We start from the raw sequence: 25,392 nt of genomic DNA, 5'->3' as shown, positions 1-25,392 counted from the left end.
TTATGATGCTGCTTTATTTCTCTGTGGTAAATCCTTAAGCGTTTAGCTGAGTCATGCTAGTGTTATACCTCTTATAGGTTTTTAGAATTTGATTTAGAATTAGAAGTGTGGTTAGCATTTATTCTACACAAGTAAGAAGTCAAATTGGATGTGTTTATTATTAAATGTTTAAACTCATTTCTTTGGTTCTGTAAGACAGAGTCTTTCTGTGCCGCCAGGCTGTGTTCAAACTGCGGTCTTCCTTCCGCAGCCTACTGAGTGCTGCAATTACGGTGCCACCATATTCAGCTCTGCACCGGTACTTACAGTCCTTCGGTTGTGTTTCTAAGTGTAATTTATGATCTAATTTCTATTATCCTCCAGAGGTTGAAAAAATTATCACAGAGATAATGTTTCAGCTCTCAACATCTTAGGTCTAATGCTTCCCAATGGCTTGCTGTGCACAGATGTTAAGTATTGTTCAATAACATATGCATAAGACTAAAAGTGATTTAAAGTTGCATTAATTAACTTTTGGGGAGAGCAAAAGCTGCGCATATAGAGGAGCTTGTGTCCAGGCCTGACTCCTTGAGTTTAATTCTGAATTCTACAAGCTGGCAGGGGAGAAACCATCCTAAGCATTTTCCTTTGACTTCCACACTGGCTCTTAAATTGCTTTATTTTACAGAGAAAAAAAAAACCCACAGCATTCTTTATTTGAAGGATTTGTTTGTTTGTTTTCCAAACAGAGTTTCTCTATGTGAAACTTGCTGTCATGACCAGCCTGACCTTGAAGTCACATAGATCTGCCTGCTTCTGCCTCCCGAGTGCTGGGAGTAAAGGCATGTGTTACCATCATCTGGCTTGGAAGTTTTTTTGTTTTCTAAACACCATTTAAGACCATTGCCCTTTCTACTTTTCAACTTTTAGACATTTTATTTCTATTACTTCTTTGAAAATTTCAGGCAATATATTTTTCTCATATTCACCACTTTCCCTACTTCTTCCCTATCCACTCTCCCCTTTCCTCATACCAACATTGTGGGTTGTTTGTTTGTTTTGTTTTGGCCTATCAGTCTCAATTTATGCCACCCATTTAGTCTTGGTTATGTGGCTGTCCACTGGGATGTGTTTCACTTATTAGGGACCATACCCTTAAAGAAAACCAACATTCTCCCAGCAGCTATGGCTTGTGAGTAGCCCCTCAGTGAGGAGTGGGGAATTCCTGACCACCTTCCTTCTCTATGGGATTCTGCCTGGTCTGAGCTTGTTCAGGTCATGTGCATGCTATTCCAGTGGCTGCAGTCCATTTGAGCACTCTTATTTCCTTGTAGTACTCCACTATCTCTGGCTCTTACAGTCCTTCCACCCCCTCTTGGGAAGTGACTCCGGGGTCCTGGTTGGAGGATTGTTATCTATGTCTCATTTAGTTCTGAGCATTTCATAGTCTCTCATTTTCTGTATCTTGACCAGTCAGTGGTGTCTATGTTGACCATCTACTGCAGACAGAAGTTTCTAGTATTTACTAATATATGGATATAAAGATAAGCAATTAGGAGTCAGTTAATTACCATTGTATTTATTTAGCAAAATAACAATGGTAGGTTCTTCTCTACAACCTATGACCAGTCTAAACTCTGTAACCTCAGCTTTGATAATGGTACCCAGGCATGGGTTTCAACTCGTGGAGCAGACCTTAAATTCAATGAGGAGGTGGTTGGTTACTCTCATGGTGTCCGTGCCACTATTTTCAGGCCAGTCATTATTGTAGCTTGCAGGGTTCACAGCCTGGTAAGATTGATACTTACCTTTCCTCTCTGATAGTGTCAGAAGCACCATGCAGCACTATGAAAGCTAGTTGATAGTGATGAGTTTCCAGGTCAGGAAAGGCTGAGTTCTCCATATTCTATGACTCAGATATGTAGTGTGTCAGCAATAGAGTCTGCAAATAACCAACACATTGGCCATAGCCTGCAGTGTTTAAACGGTGGTCTGTGCGACAGTTTCAAAATAGTTTCAACAGCTTCAAAAATGCTAACCCATTCCTGGTTGTAGGCTTTTTATTTGTTCACCTGTAGTGCCTAGTAGGGAGATCATTTTGCCCTACCCACTTGTTCATCTTCATTACTGTTCTATTCACAATAATGGAGGAAGAGAAGCAATATAGATCTCTGTCAGCTGATGAATGGAGAGTGAAAATGTCGAACACTGACACAGTGGGGATATTATTCAGCTGTTTAGAAAAGTGAAAATATGAAAGTCCCAGGTAAATAGATGAATATCAAAATGACCATTTTCAGTGAGATAGCCCAGACCCAGAAAGACAGATTTTGCATCTTTTTCTCATTTGTGGATGGTGCTTTGAATCTTCAGATATATGTATTCTGTTTGCAACTCCCACAGAGGTCAGGAAGGTTAGTAAGGGCCATGGGACTGAGGGCTTTCAAGAAAGGACAGCTAGAATGTAACAGTATAAAGGGTTATAGTGAGAATACTGGAACATGAAGGGTTAAATGGATATCTTATGGAAAGGGAAGGATTAGGAGGGAATCCATAGTGATAACTAGCACATGAAACCTTTCAAACATGTCACAAGGAAATCTACAGCTGTCTACACTTCCTGAAATATTTACGTACATATGTAAAATTTTTAAAGGAGTTTCTTTTTACTTTTTAAAATATATTATTTATGATAACTTCATACATACATACAACATATTTTTATCATATTCACTCCAGCCCCTAGTCCTGCATATAACTCTGGATCTGTCTCCTCAACCTAAGGTCTCTGTGTGTCTGTATGTCCATGTGTTTGTTTATAACCCACTGAGTCCAGTTTGTGCTTCCCATTTGTGTGTGTGTGTGTGTGTGTGTGTGTGTGTGTGTGTGTGTGTGTGTGTGTGTGTAGGACCATCCATTGAAGCATGAGGGACCTCCCAGAGACCACATCTCTACAACTGTCATCAGTTACTTAGTAGCTTCTTACCTAGTTCTTCGTTTCCAATCCCAGAATGTGTAGAGACAGAGCCTACCTTTTGGGAACCATTGTCCTTTGCACTTTGGAGAGTTGTAATTCTCAGGACAGTCTTGTGGGGCTTCTCTGTGTCATGGATTTATAGTTGCCACTGTAATCCATGTAATATGACATCTCCTTAAAGCACACATAATCTAATACATTTTCAGTTGAAAAATTCCAACATTTGTTTAATAATTTAGGAAATAGCTTTTATATACTGTAAGGCTTTGATTTGGGTCCTAAATGTTTATATGAATTTAGATGGTCCTGTAGGAAAATGTAATACATCTCAGTTAAAGGGAAGAGTGGATTGCTTAGCACCAGAGAGACCTTGTCTATAATTTATTTAGTTTTGGCAGCAGAAGATGGTTTTCTTTTCTTCCCCTCTCCCCCTCTCCCTCCCTCCTCTCTTCCCTCCTCCCTCTCCTTTCATGTTTGGAATCAAACCTAATGCCTTGAGCATGCTGATTATATACTGTTGCACTGAGCTATACCCAGCCCTGAGGAAGGATTCTGCAGAGAGAAGGGAAAAATCGTTGAATATTCCTATGTCTACATTTTCTTTGGTTTTTGTCCAGTCTCCATATGTGTAGGTAGATAATTAAGACTTTGCTCACATGAACTTACAGTGGTCACTGTTAGAGGTATGTTTGCTGGAGACAAACATTGAATGAGACTTAGGTCTCCCTGTGACCAGAGCCATCTTTCTCTTTTCCTCCAAATACTCAAAAGAAGGTGCAGCTAATGGTGGTGAGGGGTCAGCAGGTGAGGGCATTTTCTTTTTTCTTTTGCCTTTTTAGAGGACCCAAGTTTAGTTTCCAGTACTCTCATGGTAACTTAAACCATTGATTGGTAACTCTAATTCCAAGGTATCCAGTGACTTCTGAACTCTGAGAACTAAGCACACATGGTACACATACGTGTGTGCAGGCAAAATGCTCACCCATATAAGTAAACCTAATAAAATAAGGAAGCCTTATGATGGTGTTGCTGAATTGTCCTGTGGGGCACAGAGACTTTTCCTTTTGGAAGAGAATCTTTACCAGCTATGATGCTGCTCTGAGGTCTAAACAGACATTGAGAGAGTTTAGTGTATTCTAATTGTTGCCTTGATTGACTATAACCTTGATCTTTACTAATAGGATAATTCCATGGCATACCGACTCCCAGATACATTCACATGCTTAGGATTTATTTTTTTTAGGTAATTAATTACATTGGAAATGCCGTCTCTCCCCCCAGACCGTCTCTTAAAGTTCTTCCTCCCATCTCCCCTGCTGTTCAACTCTGAGAGGGCTGCCGCCCTCCCTTGTGTATCCTTCCACCCTGATGCATCAAGTCTCTGCAGGATTAGGTGCATCCTCTCCCACTGAGGGAGACAAGGCAGACCTCTGCTGCATATGTACCCGGGTCCTCAGATGAGCCTGTGTATGCTTTGTGGTTCATGGCCCAGTCTCTGGGAGCTTCCAGGGGTCCAGGTTAGTTGACACTGTTGGTCTTCCTGTGGGGTTGCCATCTGCTTGAGGGCCTTCAATCCTTTCCCCAACTCTTCCACATGGGTCTCTGGCCTCCATCCAATGTCTGCATCTGTCTCAGTTAGCTGCTGGGTAGAGCCTCTCAGAGGGCAACTATGCTAGGCTGCTTTCCGAAAATACAACATAGCATCACTAATATTGTGTGGGGTTGGTACCTGCCCATGGGATGGGTCTCAAAATGGGACAGTCACTGATGAGCCGTTCCTTCAGTCTCTGCTTCATCTTTGTCCTTATATTTCTTTTAGACAGGTCCAATTTTGGGTCAAGTTTGGTAGGTAGGTTGGTATTCCCATCCCCCATTGGGGGTCCTGTCTGGCTACTGGAGGTGGTCTCTTCCGGTTCCAAATCCCCACTGTTGGGCATTTCAGCTAAGGTCACATACATTGACTCCTGGGGGCCTCCTTCATCCCGTGTCTCTGGGAGTTCCTAGAGAATCCCCCCACCTCAGCAGCTGCATATTTCCATTCATTCTCCTGGCCCTCTGGGACTTTCTCCTGTCTCTCCCAATGCTTGATCCTGCCCTCCTATTTCCCTTGTCTGCCCTTCTCCCACCTAGGTTCCTCCCTCCCTCTGCCTTCCATGATTATTTTGTTTCCATTTCTTAGTGGGATTGAAGTATCCTCACTTGAGCCTTCTTGTTTAACTTCTTTGGGTTAAAGACATTCTTAGAGCTAGCTGGTTGATCTTTAAGTTACTTTGTATGAATGAAAGACAGTTTTAATGGTAATGAGACAAGTGATAGATTAGCAACATCTTTTAGATGTTTCAGAATTAAAGAACCTAGAAGTAGAATTTTTCTGGTGAAAAATCTTTTTGTTTTGAACCCTTAAGAGATTTATGACCTTTAGAGCAGTTCACAGATGTCACTTCCATTCATTCTTGTAATAACTGTATAAAATCTGTCTCCATCTTAGAGCACCGAAAAAAATCACTATTAGAAAGTTGACTTCAATCTTTTCCATAATACTGGTGTGCTGTCTGACAAATTCATATGTATGTTTTTATTCTTAAAAAAAAAAGCAACCAAAAACCTATAGTATACATAGTTGTTTTCTAGTCACAATTTTATCAGAAAAGTAACATAAATAACCTACTTCAGTCAAGGACAATAGGTGCATGTGTATCTGTGGTCCATGTATTTTTAAGTATTTATGGGGTGTAAGAGTGTAATGGTAAGTCTGTATAGTAACCGCGATTGTGTGCTTTAACCCAAGATTTCATTCCCATACAAATGAGCTCTGTGAGATTATTATGCCAAAAATACCAATATTTGTCTTTAATTCAATTTATCTACACTTCATAAAAGTCCTTAAATATTACTTCATTATCTTAAAATTTGCCTTGTAGTATATGAAGTCTGTGTAATGGTTTTGAAGTATTTATGAAGTAGTTCTGATTTTTGCAGGTGTTGTAGACTCTTAGGAATATAGAGCTTAATTTAGAACAGAATCCTCTTTTCTGCATTTTTTTATTTTTAAAACCACATTACAGTAAATCCATCTGCATAACCCAGCTCTACTGACATTGGCTTCTAGATCTTTCTATAGTGTTTTGGTTAGGCAGAAAAGTTCTTTTAGTTTACAGTATTCCAGTTGAAATGCTAGGACAGTTACTGCAGATAAACTGTGTGACATTCTGTTTGTGACACTTCCCCTGTAAAAACATATCATGTAGGATGCTGCGGCTGCATCAGCATTGCAGTTTATTTAAAACGAAGAAAAACAAGGAATTTTCATTCACGTAAACAGATTCTCTTTGATTTGTTTGTGCATTAAAGCTTGGGAAGACAAAACCTGTAATTTGATACTTTTGTAACTGAGGTTACTAAGATTAAAAAATGGAATGTGATTTATAATACTCAGCACATTCACCTTAAAAGCTCCTGTTGTTTTGTTTGGTGCCGATGATAGCCCCGTGCATTGTTATCAGACCTTGCTTTTCAAGTACATTTTGGTGCATTTCTATACTTTGATTCTCAGTCTTACCCATCAAAGAAGATGCATGCTGCTGAGGAGCAAGGCCGTTCCTGCTAAATCTTTCCTTAGTGGCAGCCTTTGACATCACATGAAGCCAGTTCTGAAGAAAAGGAGGAAGACTTGCTCAGACACTAGGGTAGCACAAACTGTAATTAATCACTATCCGGCTTGTTGTGCACACAGGGAGTGCAGATATACTCAGAGCATAAGTAGATGCTAAGTGAAGTGACAGCACAGGGACTTGAGCCTGACACTGTCCCTATGTGAACAGAACTGTAGCCTTCTGGGATGATAGTCTGTGATTCCACTGGCTGCCTTTCCGTCAAGTGTGGCTCCATGTGAGATTAGGAACTGGAACACTTACTTCATCCCCATGAACCTTTTCTGCCAGAGTCAATACCTTTATACATTTCTTTACCTTTTAGGGTCCCTCAATACACTTACGTTTTGCTCAGTACTCTGAATATCTAGCCACAGTGGTGCGGTAGCTACCTACCCTTGTGATGCTGGGGTTGTGCCTGGTTCTTTCATTCGTGCCCGGGGTTTGGCATACAGTTTGCAAACCTCGTCCTCAGCAGGACTGCTCTTGACCTAACAACCTACACCAACTTTTCTTTCTAATATATGGTAATGAATTTTTTCCCTGCCTCCTTTCATTCTGTTCTTATCCAGTAGTTTGTCTTTGTGGCACTGATGTCCAGAAAACCCTTGTGGTAGGAGACATTTGCTTATCACTTTAAATCCTTTAATATGTGGGACTGGGGAGAAGGCACAGAGATAGATACCTTCTAGTTAGTGGCAACAGTTTTCTGTCACCAGTTGCCATGCATATTATTAACAACAGAAAGAAGACTACGTCACAGAGTTAAACAAGGGATTGATGAGAAGGTGACAGTGTCTTGCACTCCAGGATGGCAAATGCTATTCTCTTCTCCTCTGAATGGGTCCCTCACTCTTGGAAGTCTGCATGGAATTGTGTTTAAAAACATGGATGGTAGCATTTCTTGGCTCACTTAGATCACAGATCTTTTCACATACAAATTTTTAGTCCTTTAATTATTGAGATTAAGAGAAAAATAATGAAATAATAAAAAATGAGGAGTTTTAAATGTTGCACTTAAGGAGTAGTTCAGATATTTTTGAGTTATAATTGTACCAGGCCTACTAGATCCTGTGCACTCTGTGTAATCGTGTCCGATGTCGCACACCAGGTCTGTGCACTCTGTGAAGTCATGTCTGATGTCTCACACCGGGTGAATACTAACCCCCGTGTGGTCACACCGCCCTGGTAAACACTCATATCCCTTTGTTCCACAGGAAAATGACTCGGGCGCTTTGGACACAGTGGGTGCTGTGGTTGTCGATCATGAAGGGAATGTTGCTGCTGCTGTCTCCAGTGGAGGCTTGGCCTTGAAACATCCAGGGAGAGTTGGGCAGGTAAGGATTTGTGGGTTTCTTAAACCCCTTTTAAAACAAAATCAGGTCTTTTCAAAGCATGACTTTTAAACTACAAGGTACATTTTTCCCTTGGAAAAAAATCAAAATCCTTGTTCTTGAACATTTTTTTTTTATAGATCAAGAACAAAATTCCTTTTCAATTTTATTTCTTTAAAGCACCATCTCACAGTGACAGGCTCTTGCTGATTTTTATAACCAGTAATCCGTGCCCTCACTCTTCAGCAGCCTAGGTGGCACCGGCCTGTGTTTGCAGTAGACATCCAAAAAATATGTATTGATTTCTATCTTTCTTAGTGAATACCACTCTGTAGGAGTAAGTGTTCCATGCCCATTGCCCGTTGCTTTTTAAGTGTTTACACGGTTTTAGAGTAACACTTTTTATTCCCTTCATTCAAGTCACAGTGACATTTTGGCATTCTATGTCTCTCCTCTAACTTTAGCCATTTCACAGTGTAGTAAAGATTTCCAGTCATCCCTGTAGCTAGTGATGAAGAGGCTGTAAGTGATGTGATGCTTACTTAATTTTAGTTCTCTGGCAGAACTTTTTTCAATATGCCTTCACCACCTTCAATCTGCTGTATTCAAAATGAAACCTAATATTGACTTTGATATACTAAGGGCAGTGGGTTTTATGACCTGATTTTGTACATTTCTTATGACCTTAGTAAATATTTGTGAATCAGGACACTCTGCTGTAGTCTTTTAAAGAGGGGTGAAGACTTTATTTAAAACTCAGCATCTGGATCTTCTCTTACATTTGAAATAAAACTCACTAGTTTTATCTCTCTCACCTTTGAAGCACAGTCAATGTCACTGTTGCTTTGTTCATGGTTGTTAGTGATTGCCTGGATCAGACTGATTTGTGGGAGACATCTTTGCAAAGCTCCCAGTGATATTCTCCATCATCCCTTGATGTGGACAGGTTTCTTACAGTCTTATACTAGGGGGTGTGGATGGTAACAGTAACTGATTTCCTGTTCCTTTTCGCCTATCATATAGACAATTTATGGGGAACGAGTATTTCCTATGTTAGTACTTTTCACTCACTATGAAAGCCTTTATTCAGTCACATTTCCCCACGTTACGGAACTGTATATTTGTCAAGTTTAGAGTAAGAAACCAAGCTGTCTTAGTCGGGTTTGGATGTCTTGGTAGAGATGATAGGAAGGCGCTAACAGTTGCCTCTATTACTTTGTAATCCCCCCACTTTCTCTGCTTTTTGTTTGACTGGGGTAGTCAGATAATAACAGCAGCAGAATTAAGGTTTGGCTGATGTTAGCAGGATGCTAACATCTATCCAGAAGTCCTGAAGCCATGCTGCCACCACAAAGGGAACTTCTATGAAATTTATACATTGATCGGCATCACTTGGCTTGTTTAAAAATACACAATTGTGAAAGCTAAAAAGCCATACAAATATGTGGAGTAGAGGAGTCAAAGTCCTCGCAGAGGAAAACACAGTTGCTTAGTTGTATTAAATTGCTGGGTCAAAGAGACATCATGAATTTGGAGATCTGAATGAAGCACAAAACTATGTCCTCCCAAAGGCTAAGTAAACATGTGCAGAAGTGAGACACAGTTCAGTGCTCGAATGCACTCTGTGAAAATTACCTTACCTGCTCTAGATATTTAATAGAAAGCAGATTGTAAAATTTAATTTGAACTAGAATATACTTGCTTTAGTGTGTAATCATTATGGTTTATAGATGGTATATGAGAAAATAATTAATAGATTTTCCTAGTTCCCAAGTTCTGGAAGATGAAATGCTGTAGTTCGTACCTCGCTGTGCATATACTTGCTTTAGTGTGTAATCATTATGGTTTATAGATGGTATATGAGAAAATAATTAATAGATTTTCCTAGTTCCCAAGTTCTGGAAGATGAAATGCTGTAGTTCGTACCTCGCTGTGCTCACCATACTTCCCTGTAATAATAGCCACAGCTGCCATTGGCCATACACTAGCAGATAAAATGTCAAGGTTTTGTGCCATTCTATGATCTTTTATTTAATGTTCTTAGACCCCAATCACTCTAATCCTCTACCAAGTAGGAATGTCCATGAAGCAACCATCTGTTTCTATTATGAGAACTCACTACCTTACACAGGAACACCTTATACTGCTGAGCCTTTCTAATTGACACAAAGTTCATTTAATGGTGCAGATATCTATTTATTATAGCTTCATCTATAGTCCTGATTGTACTCTCTGGACAAACCTTAATTCCCTTCTAAAGCCTTAAATGGTTCACAGTAGCTATTCTGTTTCTCTTTTCACTTCAACACCAAAGCTTTCTTCCAACCATCTTTGAGTAGGAATCAGAGATTATCAGAATGAAATCTCCCATATCCATGGGAACCACAGTCGATATCCCCACCTTTTACCTCACTGCAGCAGTCTCTGAGTGTGATACTGCACACTTCCCCCGGCAGATGCAGCACGATCAGCACTTCAAGGTTCAAGTTCAGCTTCATTTTGAGTTTGAGGACAGGCTGGGTTATAGGAGATTCTGTCTGAAAAAAAAATCCTAAAACAATAACTCTTCCCAAAGTAAAACCAACAACCAGTATGGCCCAGAGTAGGAAATCTTTTCTTACTTTTGAAAATACTATGTTAAAACATGCTTTGTTTTCCTCCTAGCACTTCTGGGTCAATCTAAGAACAGAAAGACTTTAGAATTGATTTAATACATGGAGTTCATAATAGAGCCAGCAGGAGCTTATGATAAGCCATTCAACCAGCCCTCCTGGGACAAAGCTGAGGCAACCAAAATACAAGCGAATGTGTGGAAGAAACCACCATCCTTCACCAAGAATTCCGGACACTTCCCCATGCCATGTCCTGCCCTGATCATCCAAAACCTTAATTTTTTGTTTTCTGTTTTTGGTTTAAAGGTGACGGCACCTTTCAGAAAGCCAGAGAAGATGCTTTCTTAAGAAAGCATGCACAATACTACTTATCCTTGTTTTCTTCTCTTTAAGAAAACTCCTTTCATAATATTTACTCTTAATACCATGGCCTTAAACTATCTTCCTTCTTAAACATCTGAAATTATTTAGAATGGGACAGTAACAAACAATGCAGTAATAATATAGACTTTGTGCCTCCACTATTCAACTCATTGAGTAAAACACAGTCATTTCAAACAAGCCTTTAAAAAATGTTTAAAAGCTCCCTACCTTTTTTAGTAGTAAAATTGTATTAGAGGTGTTATATAGTAAAAATATTTTATATATGTGATAGATATACACTGTCTCAGGACTATTGTTTTCTATAGAATGAGCATTCTCATGTAGTAAAAGATGTCAGAGACCTGCAATCCCAGCTTCCTGCTTCTGGTTTGTCAGGCTAGCCAGCTTGTCCTTGGGATTCTGTTTCTGACCATCTAGTTCTGAGATTACAGGTGGCTGCCATGCCTTCCTGACTTTTATGTTGGTTTTGGGATCCAAATTCTGATCCTTCTGCTCGCAGAGAAAGTGCTCTATCCACTGAGCTGTTTCCTCAGCCCCATTAATTTTTCAAATGACATATAATGCCTACATATATTTATGAGGCATAATATGGTTTGACTCAAGTATATATTGGTTTATTAAATGTTGCTAGCTCTTAAATGTTGCTAGGGGAGAATAGAGTGAAGGGAACAGAGAGAGACTAGTACAAGATACAGTAGGTAGGAAGAATAAGTTCTGGTATCTTTGACATGGCAGAGTGAGTGTATGGTTAATAGTAATGTATTATTATTGCATATTTAGAAAGAGATGATACATCCTTGAGCATTTTGAAACTATTGTTTGCAAAGTTGTTATGCAACTTCTGCTATTATAAACTATTTTTTACTTTATGTTTTCTATTTCTCTCTGTGAAAGCACTCTCTCTCTCTCTCTCTCTCTCTCTGTCTCTGTGTGTGTGTGTGTGTGTGTGTGTGTGTGCATGTGTACATGTGTGTGCACAAGAAAACAACTCCTGTGTGGTTCTTCAGCCTTCCCTTTGTTTTCAGTCCACCTTTTTTTTTTTTTTTTATTAAGACAGGGGCTCTTGTATTTTTATTTTAATTAGCATGTAGTTTAATAGGTTTCACTATGACACTTTCTATTTTGTTTTGTTGTCTATTTTGTGTTTTGTTAATAAACTGTTGTATTAGATAGGCTGTGACTTTTATCTTGTATTGAAAACTGGTAATTACATGTAATAGGAAGTATTATATGCATCTATTTTCTGTTTTCATAGGCTGCTCTTTATGGATGTGGCTGCTGGGCTGAAAATACTGGAGCTCATAACCCCTACTCCACAGCTGTGAGTACCTCAGGTATTTGCAGCTTTCATGGCCATTTTTCATGAGTACAGCTCTGTTAGTCACATAATGATTAAAATCAGTATTTGGGGGAAACATTCATGAATGCATTGATTCATGAAAAATATCATTGGAAGATTTTAAAGATTGTTTGGTTTCTTATTATAAATGTTTTACAAACTTTATCGGTACAACTCTGATATTAGCTACAACTGATTATATATTATCTAACGACCCACCATAATCATATTCATATCACAAGTGATGTCAGAGTAGTGAGGCATTTCAAAAATTATCATGTAGTATCTTGAGTAAAATATGGACATAAAACTCACATGGTGCTTCAGACTCTATATCTGATGACATTTCCGCTAACTATCCTTTTAATAAAGCGTAGAACCCCTTTTGTATGCATATTAAGAGAGTTTATCATGTAGTAATGATTGAAATAGAATGAACATGTGCGAAGTGGTATATATGTCTGTGTGTATGAGCACGTGTGTGTGTGTGTGTGTGTGTGTGTGTGTGTTTCTGTGTGCTATAGGTATGGGAAATAGGGGTGGAACAATTTAATGTGGAGAGTAATAGTCTGTTTCCAGATTTTTATAATACAGGTACCACAGTTACTCGAAGCTCTTTCTCTTTGTGTGATGCTACCAGTAGACAAGGCCAATGCTGGTTCACTCTTCCCATGTATCCATCCAGGCTTACCTCATCCATGCAGCATAGATACATCTTGCTTTCTTTCCTTTGCCTCTTCAATTTCTGACCACATTGGTTCTTGATCTAGAACAGTAGCTTGCCTATGCTTCTTGCTTTCTCATCCTGTGACCTCCTGTAATATACAATGTATTAGTAAATAGTCATAAACTGTTTGAACTCACTGACATGCTGTTCCTGTAGTCCAGGCTGTGCCTTCCCCCACTTCAGATCCAAGTGTGTTTACCTTAGAGTATCCTACAAGATCCCTTCACCTGGAATGGGATGGTCCTCTAGACCTGTGAGAAAATGAAAGGGAGAATGGTACAACAGCCCAAAAGTAAGATATTATGTCCTTGAGGATGCAAAAGAGTAAATAGAGCAAAAATAAAAACTTTGTATATTTGAACATGGCTGGGAGGCGAATAATTCCTAAGCACCTCCTCAAAACAAAAGATCCAACTACAGTTTATGCCACTGAATACCCAGGAGGAGCCCACCCAGGAGATTCTCTGCCTGAGACCTTCTCCATCCACACATGCTCCAACTGATACCCGCCAGTCCAGCTGGTATGGTTTCCCCCATGTTCCCTAGTCACCTTCTGCTGGATCCTCAAGTGCTTCATTGCCGCGCCCAACCTCGACCAGCAAGGAAGACACGACCACAGGAGATCTTCTTCAAGCAGTTTTACTCAGGAACCTTGATATAATCTTCTGACTCTCTCTTTCTTCTGGCTCTCTCTCTTCTGACTCTCTCTCTCTCTCTTCTCTTTCTTCTGACTCTCTCTCTCTCTCTTCTCTTTCTTCTGACTCTCTCTTCTCTTCTCTTTCTTCTGACTCTCTCTTCTCTTCTCTTTCTTCTGACTCTCTTCTCTTTCTTCTGACTCTCTTCTCTTCTCTTTCTTCTGACTCTCTCTTCTCTTCTCTTTCTTCTGACTCTCTCTCTTCTCTTTCTTCTGACTGACACACTCTCTCTCTCTCTCTCTCTCTCTCTCTCTCTCTCTCTCTCTCTCCCCTGACTGTCTCCTGACTCTCTCTTTCTCTCTTCTGACTCTCTCTCCTGACTGTCTCTCTTCTTCTGACTCTCTCTCTTCTCTGTCCTCCCTTCTGACTCTCTCTCCTGACTGTCTCTCTTCTTCTGACTCTCTCTCTTCTCTGTCCTCCCTTCTGACTCTCTCTCTTCCCGGGAAACGCCCTGCACCACACTTAAATAGCTAGTACTAGCCAGTCCTAGCAAGCCATGTGGGTCATGTAGATAGGTTGTCACTATGCAGAAGCTAGTGGGTCAGGCAGACATAGCCAAATAAGGACTTGTTTACTGCAAGGAGCGCTCACCATTGGGAGGGTGGAAGGCGGAAACCAGCGCCATCTTTGAGGCGCGGCACGTCACAGCTCTCTACACTTTATCAGGTGGTTCACTGTCTCCTACTGCTGCTGCTGCTCCTCCTCCCATTCTCCTTTCCTCCTCTTCCTTCCTCCTCGTCCTTCTCATTCTTGTTCTTGTTCTTCCTTCCTCTTCATTTTTCATTTCTAGTTTTTATCTTTCTTTCATGCTTGCTGCAGTTAACAAGCCCAGTTCTTCAGAACAGAAAGCGTGACTCTTATGGACATTTTCTGTCCAACACATGTAGAATACAGGCATTGCCCATTATGGCATAGAGTGTGGTGCTCTCTCCATTGTCTGACTTCTTTTCTTCTTTGACCTGCTTCGTCTCAGCCATCCTCATTGGATTTTCTTCCTCTTGAAAACAGCCCTGGGTTGGGTTCTCTTCATTTCTCTGTCTGCCCTCTCTTTCTGATTTGGTGTCTTTGCCATCCTCATGATTTGAGCTTATTGTCTATGCCTATTAACTTCTCCATCTGTATCTACTCTGAGTTTTCTCTGAAACTCTACATAGATCCTTTCTGCTTCATACTGAGTATTCCACTGTGCATTTTATGTATGTAATTGTTGTGCCCACCACATGACCACCTTTTGTCCAATGGTTTTCTTCTTTAAAAATTTTACAAAATTACAGTAATTTTATTGTATGTATGGGGGTCACGTGTGTGTGCCACACTGCATGTGTAGAGGTCAGAGGACAACCACAGGAGTGACTTCTCTCATCCCACTATAGGGAACAGGGATCAGACAGGTTGGCAGACTTAACCTGATGAGTCATTTCTCTGACCCTCCTAGCCGTTTTCTTCCTTTCACTCATCTCTTCTTTTATTCTTTTAGATATTAACTATTGGCACTCTTCTAATACTTGTTGCTTCTTACTATTTTTACTGAAATGTCTGTTATTTCAGACTTGTGTTTTCTGACCTGCTGTTTGTGGCTTCCATCTAACCTGTCTCCTTCCTTTGTATCAGAAGGAAAAATAATCTTTGTAAGTTACTAGGCTATTAGGCAAAGCTGATATACAAATTAATAATAAAAACATCCCAATATAACTATAAAAATTCCTTTTGTCTTTTATTTTGAATGGAAAAACAAAATATAATAATGCATTAATTTTCAATTTAGTCTTTGTGGCACATAAAAGTCTTGCTGTACAGTATCAGAAATTAGCTAATGTATATATATAGTCCCATCTTTAGAAAATTACGTGAATGTGCTGGTCTGGAACACTGCTCCATTTTACTTTCCCACATTATTCTCAAGGTTGTGTATTATGTTAGCTTTGGCTTTAGCTAATGTCTCCTTCACTGAGTTAGTTCACTGTCTTGGTGTTATCTTCACACCTGGATATTTGGAACTGTCCTGAGAGTCTGCCTAACTGTCACTTTGTGGAGGAGATTGTCCTCTTTCAGTTAGCTACTCACCAACCAAGTCCTGTCTGAAGCTTGTGACATGGAAGTTAGAATGTACACATGCTGCATGGCTTTGATCTTGCTAAGGAGAGTGCAATGGCAGCATTTGAGCCATTAAGGTCTTTAAAGCTCCCTTTGCTCTATCCCTCCACTTTGTGTCTCCCGCAGCATTTGTTTCCCTTCATGGCATCCATAGTTGCAGCTGAATGTGGATATGCAGCAAGTTAAAAGATTAAATGCCAGAACTGGAGGATGACAGGACAGATTTCCTGCTCCTCCTTCCTGTAGGACTGTGTTTGCTTCATTCTTATTTTTCCTGGGGCTGTTGGGATGAGGCTGATGATAGAAACACACGGCAGGGTTGGATGTCCAAGTCCTAGGAAAGGGTAACACAGAATTTCACAATTGTTTGTCCAGGATAAAAGAGACTCGTGCCTTGGGCTATTGTAGAGAATCCAGAGACCTGGCCAGTGTTTTGGGTTTATATATCTTGGAAAGTGATAATTGAAAAGCAGAGAGAAGATAGTTAGTTATGGTCTGGATAGGGCTCTCCCAAGGCCAGGCAGGCAATTTGGTCATTAGCCCGAGGAATATACTCCAGCATCTTGTTCTCATCATTGGGTGGGGAGGAATGAGTAGGGTGTGTATGTGATAGGAACTACTCTTGCAACTCTGACAAATGTCCTAGATTCGTGGGACTCTGCAACACAGGGCAAGGAGCAGAACAGTCACCGTGGTTCTTGTCCAGACTTGGAGTTGTATTTGTTAGTTGTTAATAACACAGCGAGAATAACTGGACATTACTGTAAGTTGTAGAGTCATCCGACACAGAGGTCCCCAGTGTCCATCTGAGTCTACTGTTTATGTTCTATCGACTGTCACCTCTTTTGTGAAATACACTGTCATTTAATACTATTACTGGAAACAAAAATAATACCAGTTGAAGAATGGTAAAAGCATTTTCACTTCACTTAATATATGGCTGTTTCTTTATAGGAAATAAGGAAGTGAGTATGTTCCTTCATTGATAATTGTGTGCTTCACTGGCAATAAATTTACTCCCTAGTCTGTGCCTTAGGTTTACAATCATTTTCAGCTTCACTTCTGTATGATACCAATCCTTTGAACAGATGTAAATCGCAAACAAAATGAACACGTCCAGTTTTCACATAGTGCTTAATGGACGACAAATGAGAACATCTTGTACCAAGGAATAGCGACAGCTTGTAGTGACAGAGCTTATAGGAACCCGTGAGAGGATAGCATACCTGGTGATCTAGAACATTCCTTTCATTTTTCCCACTCACCCTGTTTTTGAGACTAAGTTTCAGGTAGCCAAAACTAGCTGGAACTTTGATTAGCCTGCCTCCGCTCATCAGTGGTAAAGATTACAGATGTGAGTTCTCGTGTCTACTCAGGATTTTTAAAATATGAAAAAAGCATATTTCAGAACTGATAAATTATTTAAACGTTTTTATTGTTGCTCTTTAAAAAGGAAAATAAGTAGCTTGTGCCATTTTGAAGTAGTAGGACACGCTTATGAGAAACAGGACTGTAGGTGTGTCGGCATCTCTGGAGCGCCTGTCATAGAGCTTTCCCCATGGAGAAGCAATGTGTAAGGAGATGTGCCCGTGGCTCCACCTCCTGCTTACTCTTTCTAGAAGGTTAGTCACCGTAGAACTTTAAAGTAGGATTTAGTTATCTTCTGAATTTGGATTTGAACATTCTTTTTTAGTAATAGATGAGATGTATAGATACATGTATGTTGCTCTCAGGCTAAGGAAAAGAAAAAGGTATGAAGAAGGTAGGAAGGAGTACAAGATCAGAAGCTGTAGATTGAGGTTATGCTCTGGTTGACCTTAAGGTTGGTCTTCTGTTAGTTCTCCTGCTCCTCTCTTGTCTCCTTTCCCTCTTCCTCCTTCTGCTTTTTGCCCTTCTATTGAAAATAGATTTTTTTTCCTTACACAGTATAGCCTGATCATAGTTCTCGTCACTCTACTCCCAGTCCCTCCCTCCTATCCAGTTTTACCTTCTTTTTATCTCTCATTAGAAAACAAACAGGCTTCTAAGGGATAATATCTATCTGTCCGTCCGTCTGTCTGTCTGTCTGTCTGTCTGTCTATCTGATAATAAAGCATATATATGCCTTCTTTTGATAGGTAAATTACCACACACACACACACACGTACACACACACACACACACACACACACACACACACACACACACGCACAGAACCAACATCAGAATATGATAAACCAAACACAAGGAAAAGAGTCCAAGAAACATATAGCCACAGAGACCCACTTGTTTGCACATTCAGAAATCCATAAAAACACTAAACTAGAAGCCATAATATATACAAAGAACCTGTAAGGTAAAAAGTGATTGAAAGAAAATACAAATAAAAATAAGATTAAAAAAAGTAAAAAAGCTCCAACATGATATTATGACATTATGAAACAAGGAACCTCCAAAGTTCCCTTGAGCTTGAGTTTGTTTTGTTTTGTGGTGTGTGTGTGTGTGTGTGTGTGTGTGTGTGTACCTCAAAGCCCACCTCTACAGTGACACACTTCCTCCAAAAACACCACACCTACTCCAAATAGGCCATATCTCCTAGTAGTGCTACTCCGTATGGGCCAGGCATTTAAAAATACGAGTTTATAGGGGCCATAACTATTCAAACCACCACATTTCACTCCCTGGCCTCCATAGGCTTATAGCAATAACATAATGCAGAAATGCATTTAGTCCAACTTCAAAAGTCCTCATATCATAGTCTCATCAATGTTTAGAAGTTCAAAGTCTCTTCTGAGATCATGCAGTTTCTTAACTGTAATCTCCTATAATATCAAAATAAGAAAGCAGATCACATACCAAAGCAAGACCGAAAACCACCTGGACAAACTCCAAACTCTGCATCTCCATGTCTGATGTCAAATGTTCTTCACATCTCCGCCTTCGGCTTTGTTGACAGCCACACTCATTTTTCTCTTGGGCTGGTTCCATTTCCTCAGCAGGTATCCCACAGCTCTGGTGTCTCTGAACTCTTGGGGTTTCCGAGACTTCATCTGCATAGCTTCTGAACACAGCTTTTGCTGCTGCTGCTCTGGGTGGTCATCCTGTGGTCCTGGCATCTGAAACGCTGAGGTCTTCTGCTGCATCTGGGCTGCACTTTCACCAATAGCCTTTCACAGGCTCTCTTTAGGGTGCCAAGTCTCAACTTCTCTGCATTACTCCTTCAATCCTGGGCCTTCAACTGCCATTGAGGCTGCACCTTCACTAATGGCTCCTATTGGCCTCTCATAGTGCCAAGCCTCAGCTGTTCTTCATGACCCCCTTATGCCTTCACAACCAGTACCACCTTGGTGACTCTTACACATAACCCAGTCTGGCTGCCAGCAAAAGGCACAACCCTGGCTGCCTCATACAATGGTATTTCTAGGCCAACATGCAGGGACAGTCCTGACAAATGCATGGCGTCAGGCAGCTTTCTACAGTCCATCCATGATTCTAAAGCCATAACCATGTGGCTGAGGCTGACATGTTCTGCTGCTTGCTGGACCTAGAATGTAACCCTCTTGTTCAGTTACATCTTCATTGGCTTTCTGTTTCAGTAACTTGGCTGTTCTGGAACTTGCTATTTAGACCAGGCTGGCCCCAAACTCAAAGATCTGCATTCCTCTGTCTCCTGAGTGTTGGGATTAGAGGCATATACCATCATGCCTGGACCAAAGCTTTTCTTTAATTACTTTTTATTATAGATCTTTATATGAATGGCCACTATGCCTCAATATCTGGATTAAAGGCATGTGTTGATCTGGATCAGAATTGTGCGTTATCCCATCTCAAGATCTGGATCAAAAGCATTTGTCTTTTAGCCTCAAGATACAGATTGGGCATGCCCTCCCTTTCCTTATTGTTGTTTATTCTAGGTATAGTCAAGTTGACAACCAAGAATGGCCACCACAGTCCACCCCTTGTCAATTTGACACACAATCATATCCCTTTATGTCCAAACGAGAACAGTAATCTGGTCGTAATAATATCTAACATGATTTAACTAGCTCTCATATAACTGCAAATGCATAAACAAAACCAGGTCATCATAATGCCTAATATGCATAGTACAACTGCAAATGCATTGTAAATTTAGAATAGATGCCAGTGTTCCTTGGGGGACATTCTTTTCACAAGTTAGAAGCTTAGCTAGTTGGGGTCTTGCCCAAAGGTCTACTTAATATCCTTAGTTTATTTATCCCCTTGAACACAGGATTCAGTTTCATTCCACTTTCTGGTGCCTCTTTTATTTTTGAATCATACATTTGTAATTTTTCTTTTCCAGCTTGCTACATTTGAGCACCACACTCTTCCTAAGAGTGAACCACAGTACAGAGTCTATGCTAGGCTGTTTTGAGTTGCAATTAATCCAAATCTCATTACCTTAGCCTCAGGCAGACACTTAGGCCAAGGGGGGAAAAGCAGTCACGTTCATCATCAGATATCAAAAGAACAATTTCTAGGCCTCTTGAGCTAGGCCCACACAGTTCAAACCACCCTTAGCAGCACCATCTTTCATGTTCCTACTAGTATGGCCCACTTAAAGGACTCTACTGCTCTTCTAGTCCACAGTTCCCCAACCTTATTCCTCCAAACAGAAACACGGTCAGGCCTTTGACAATGCCCTAGTCCCACAGATTGTGATCAGCTCAGCTTCTCAACGAGAAGATCCATGAGTTGTGAGGGTGTTGTTTTCAGCAGTGGGTCTTGAGAGCACCCTATAATCTTGAAAACCTATGATCGCTGGGTTGTTGGGGGAGTTCCAATGAGATCCCTTTGGCTAACAGCTCATTTAGTTGTAACCAATTCCCAGTACTGAAAGCTTCATTTGGTGACAAATGATGTCTAGTTAGAACTCTCATGTCCTCCATTTTAGTGCAGTCATTTAGAGTGCCCTCATATATGTATTTATTTTAGGAAACTGCTACTATATTAGGTTTCTATATTATTCCTCAATGCCACTTAATTTTAACTGTATCCCCATATTCCCTTTTACCTCCCACTTCCCACTTGTTCCTCCCATTCCAGCCCCATCCCCTGTAATCCAACAATACCTATCTATCTTTTCTGTTTCCCTTTTTCTAGGGAAAACTGTCTATTCCCTAGCCCTGCCCTTTATTCTATACAGAACCTCTGGAATTCTATGGATTGTAGCTTGGTTTTCATTGAATTAACAGCTAATATTCATGTATAAGTGAATATATACCATATTTGTATTTGGGGATATGGGTTACTTCACCAGGAAGATTTTTTCTAGTTCTATTTAAGTGCAAATTTCATGTTTTTATTTCTAAACACTGAGTAGTATTCCAATGTAAAAATCTACCAGATTTTCTTTATCCTTCCATCTATTGGGGGGGATCTAGGTTGTTTACAGTTTCTGGATATCATGAATAAGGCAGAAATGAACATGGTTCACTAAGTGCTTCTGTGATTGGATAAAGCATCCTTTGTGTCTATGATCAAGAGTGGTGTAGCTGAATCTCATGGTAGCTCGATCCCTGTTTTCCTGAAGAACTCTATTCCATAGTGCCTATACAAAATTGTACTCTACCAGTTGTGGATGAGTGTTGACCTTATTCAATAGCCTTGCCAACACGAGTTGTCATTAGTTTTACTGGTCTTAGCCATTTTGCTGTGTGTAAGATGAAATTTCAAAAGTAGTTTTGACTAAGCATATCTTAGGACATTTCTGAACTGTTTTTTAGCTATTTCAGTTTCCTCTACTGAAAATTCTGTTTAAGTTTGTACCTCATTTTCGTGTGTTTATATGTGTGTGTGTGTGTGTGTGTGTGTGTGTGTGTGTGTTTAGTATACATATTACATGTTGGATATTGGCTCTTATTAGATGTGTAGTTGGTAAAAAGCTTTTCCCATTCTGTAGGCTGATGCTTTGTCTGAATGATGGTGACCTTTGCTGTGCAGAAGCTTCTCAGTTTCATGAGGTCCCATTTAATTATTGTTCATAATGCTTGTACTAATGATATTCTGTTCAGAAACTCTTTTCTGTGCCAATGAGTTCAAGGCTATTTGCCACTTTCTTCTACCAGGTTCAGTTTAGGTCTTTAATCCATTTGAAGTTGAGTTTTATGCAGAGTGATAAGTATAGATCTGTTTGCATTCTTTGATATGCAACCATCCAGTTGACCAGCAGTATTTTGTGATGTTGCTGCCTCTTTTTCAGTTGTGTTTCTGGCTTCTTTATTAAAAAAAAAAATCATGTGTTCATAGGTGTGTGGATTTATGCTTGGGTCTCCAATTCAAACATCGAACATCTTTTGCACCAGTACCATGAGGTCGGCATAGACATTTCTCCATCAATTCTTTTACTATCTAGGATCATTTTAGCTATTCTGTTTTTGTTGTTTTTTCTTTTCTCTTTTTATCAGTGGTTTCATCTGAAGCTGAAAATTGTCTTTTCCAAGATTGTTGCCCTAGCCCTAGGCTGCCTGAAAAGACCCTTGGAGGGCAAGGGGTTAAGAAGGAGTCAGATGTGAAGCAGAAACAGACTCATGTATTTTTACAGTGGAGAGTGCCTTTATACCCTCCACCCATGTACCCTGGGTTCTAAATATTTGCCCCATGCAGCTGGCACCAGCTGGTTGGCTGCCCCATCATAAGCTTTGGCGTTAGTGAATGTGGAAGCTCCTGAGCATGCGTTGGCCGTTGGGGGCGTGGCTTCAGAGCAATTGTAGGATGGCCATTTTTACTGTTTTTTCGCCCTTCTGATCCATGAGCATGGGTGATATATTTTCAGATATCTTTCTCAATTTCTTTCTTAATGTTTTAATTTTTTTATCATACACATTTTTGACTTATTTGATTACCCCAAGATAGTTGTTTCCCTTATTTCTTTCAGCTTTCATTCATTTCTTCCACTATTTTTTGTGTTTATGTAGCTTTGTTTTTAAGGGATTTATTCATTTACTCTTAAAGGATTACCCTAATTAGGATTTTAATTGCTGCAATGAAACACCATAACCAAAAAGCAAGTTGGATAGGCAAAGTATTATTTGCTTTACCTTTGTCATGAAGGTTAGCAAGGACAAGAACTCAAACAGAGCAGGATTCTCAAAGCAGGAGCCAATGCAGAGGCTGTGGATAGGTGCTGCCTACTGGCCTGCTTATATGGCTCTGTCTACTTGCTACTTATAGACCCCAGAACCATCAGCCTGGGGGTGGTACCACTCACAGTGGGCTGGATCCTCTCCCATCAATCACTAATTAAGAAAATGTTCTACAGCCTGGCCCATAGCCTGACCTTATGTAGACATTTTCTCAATTGAATCTCTCCCTCTCACATGACTCCAGTTTGTGCCAAGTGACACAAATGTTGGTAGCACAAGGACCTCTATTGTATTCATAAAGGCTTTTTACAGTCTTTGTCTTGAGTTTTTGTCATATTGCATTTCTCAGACCTTACTGTGCTGCGTTGCTGGGCTCTAGTAGATATACATTGTCCTGGCTGTTCCTGATTGCATTCTTATGTGGGTGTACAGGCATCTGGGTTTGGGGTGATTGTAATTCAAGGTGCCGAAATCTGCTCTTTTTTGGGTGGGTGTTTTGTTCCTTGGTTTCTGTTACCTTCTCTGGTTCCAGAGTGTGGTAGCTCTGTGTTGTCTGATAAGGAATGCTTCTGAGTTGTTGATAGGTATGACCACTGGTGTTCTGTGTACTAGGTAGTAGGAGCTTACACTTGGGAATGAGATGGATTGGGAAGCAGGGTAGAAGAGGTCCACAGGACGAAGGGAAGCAGAGTGTTCTCCTAACATCAGCTTAGTTCCCTGAGAATGGGGTCAGAGGGCAAGGAGAGCCCACGACAGGTAGTCTGGTACAGAGTTGAGGATGAGACCTGGTGATTGGATTTGAGGTAAGGAGGAAACAGAGCTGGGAATGAGACCTGGGGATTGGAGTTGAAGAGAAGAGGGAGGGCGAGGATCTGAGGATAGCCTGCCTGCTTTGCTGGCTTGCCTGCTTCTGCAGGCTTGGCTGGCAGATTTTTCTGGGAATGCCTATAATAGGATGAGGGAGGAGTATCTGTTTCTAAGGAGTTTGGGGGAAGAAGAAACTGCCACCTGTTTTGTGTTTTGGAGCCTAGTACTTTCTGATTATCTAGACTCTGCTTTCATGGCAGTCCTAGAAACCTGAGGTCTGGGAGTGTTGTGGCTATGATTTGCCCTAGTAAGTACAGAGGTAGATGGGATTTTAAAACTGCATGCATTAAAAATATTGTATGCTTTAAATTGAACTACTGACTGGAATCTCTTCCTTAAGAGCTAGGAGTTTGCCACCTTCTTCTGGTTTCCCAACTATCCCTGCCCTACTCTGCCCACTTGAAGGACTGTGCTCAAATACTACTCATGGGATCATTGTTGGGAGTAGACAAGTTGACCTGCAGCAGGATCCAGTGGTGGACAGGTGTTTCGGTGTCTGCCAGCACCACAACTGTTCTTTTAGGGAGTTAGAAAGGCTGTCAGGACAATATAGCAGATGCTGACAAGAAGTACATGCTGATATAGCTGTCTCCTGAGAGGCTCTGCCAGAGCCTGACAAATACAGAGGTGGATGCTCACAGCCAACCATTGGACTGAGAACAGGGTCCCCAATGGAGGAGTTAGAGAAAGGACTGAAGGAGCTGAAGAGGTTTGCAACCCCATAAGAACAACAATATCAACCAACCAGATCCCTCAGAGCTCCCGGGGACTAAACCACCATCCCAAGAGTACACAGGGATGGACCGATGGCTCCAGCCCCATATGTAGCAGAGGGGACATCAATGGAGGAGAAGCCTTTGGTCCTGTCAAGGCTTGATGCCCCAGTGTAGAGGAATGTCAGGGCCGGGAGGGAGGGAGTAGATGGGTGGGTGAGGAAGTGCCCTCATAGAAGCAGGGGGCCCGGAGGTGGGATATAGGTTTTCTGGAGGGGAAACAGGGAAAGGGGATAACATTTAAAATGTAAATTTTTTTAAAATCCAATAAAGGGGGAAAAAAAAGAAAGATGGTCAGGAAATCACGCTGCATCTTTCTTATTAGTGGTCATCGTTCTTTGTTCTTTATATTTTGTCTTCTGTGTGTCACAGGCACTTTTCAAAACAAAATACCAGTTGTCCTCAAAATGTTTTGTGCAGGCCAACAACTAGGGATTTAATATTGCTAGTTCTTTATACATCTCAGCAACCCTGCAATTCAAGGAATTGTTAGACTTGAGGCTTCTTATTTTAGTTGTTTTTATATGCTCTATTTTATTTTAATTTTGAGACAGGGGTTTTTGTTTGCTTGTTTGTTTTGTTATCTGCAGCCTTTGTTGTCCTGGAGCGCTCTATATGTAGACTGTCCTCAACTGAACAGAGATTCTCCTGCCTCTGTCTCACAAGTGCTGGGATTAAAGTGTGCTCTACTATGCCTGGCTTCACGTTGGATTCATTCATGTGGGAGTGCGCAATACTTGCAGGCCTCTGTGGTGAACCTGGAAACTTCTGGTTGTAGCTGTTGCTGCTGATGCTCCCATGCTTTGTCCTCCCGCATCCCATCTGAGTCATTGCCTTTCACTTGGGCTGCACACTGCATTCACACTACTGCAGTGT

General features: G+C 40.7%; 1 protein-coding gene across 17 annotated transcripts in view; it reads left to right on the top strand.

Annotated features, from left to right (window-relative positions):
* Tasp1 (taspase 1) overlaps positions 1–25,392 on the top strand; it is a 231,619-nt gene that overhangs the window by 107,259 nt on the left and 98,968 nt on the right. For 15 of the 17 annotated variants that reach the window (XM_039105021.2, XM_039105020.1, XM_039105026.2 and 12 more), the window contains 2 exons: positions 7,824–7,943; positions 12,192–12,270. In XM_039105021.2, the coding sequence (XP_038960949.1) occupies positions 7,824–7,943; positions 12,192–12,270 (199 nt within the window). The remainder of the gene's footprint in view (positions 1–7,823; positions 7,944–12,191; positions 12,271–25,392) is intronic. The other 2 variants (XR_010064632.1, XR_010064631.1) reach the window with 1 other exon arrangement.

Source organism: Rattus norvegicus, chromosome 3, assembly GCF_036323735.1.
Source record: "Rattus norvegicus strain BN/NHsdMcwi chromosome 3, GRCr8, whole genome shotgun sequence".
In the NCBI taxonomy this organism is placed as follows: Eukaryota; Metazoa; Chordata; class Mammalia; order Rodentia; family Muridae; genus Rattus; species Rattus norvegicus.
Note: the sequence above shows the minus strand (reverse complement) of the source record. Positions and strands in the feature narration are given on the sequence as shown.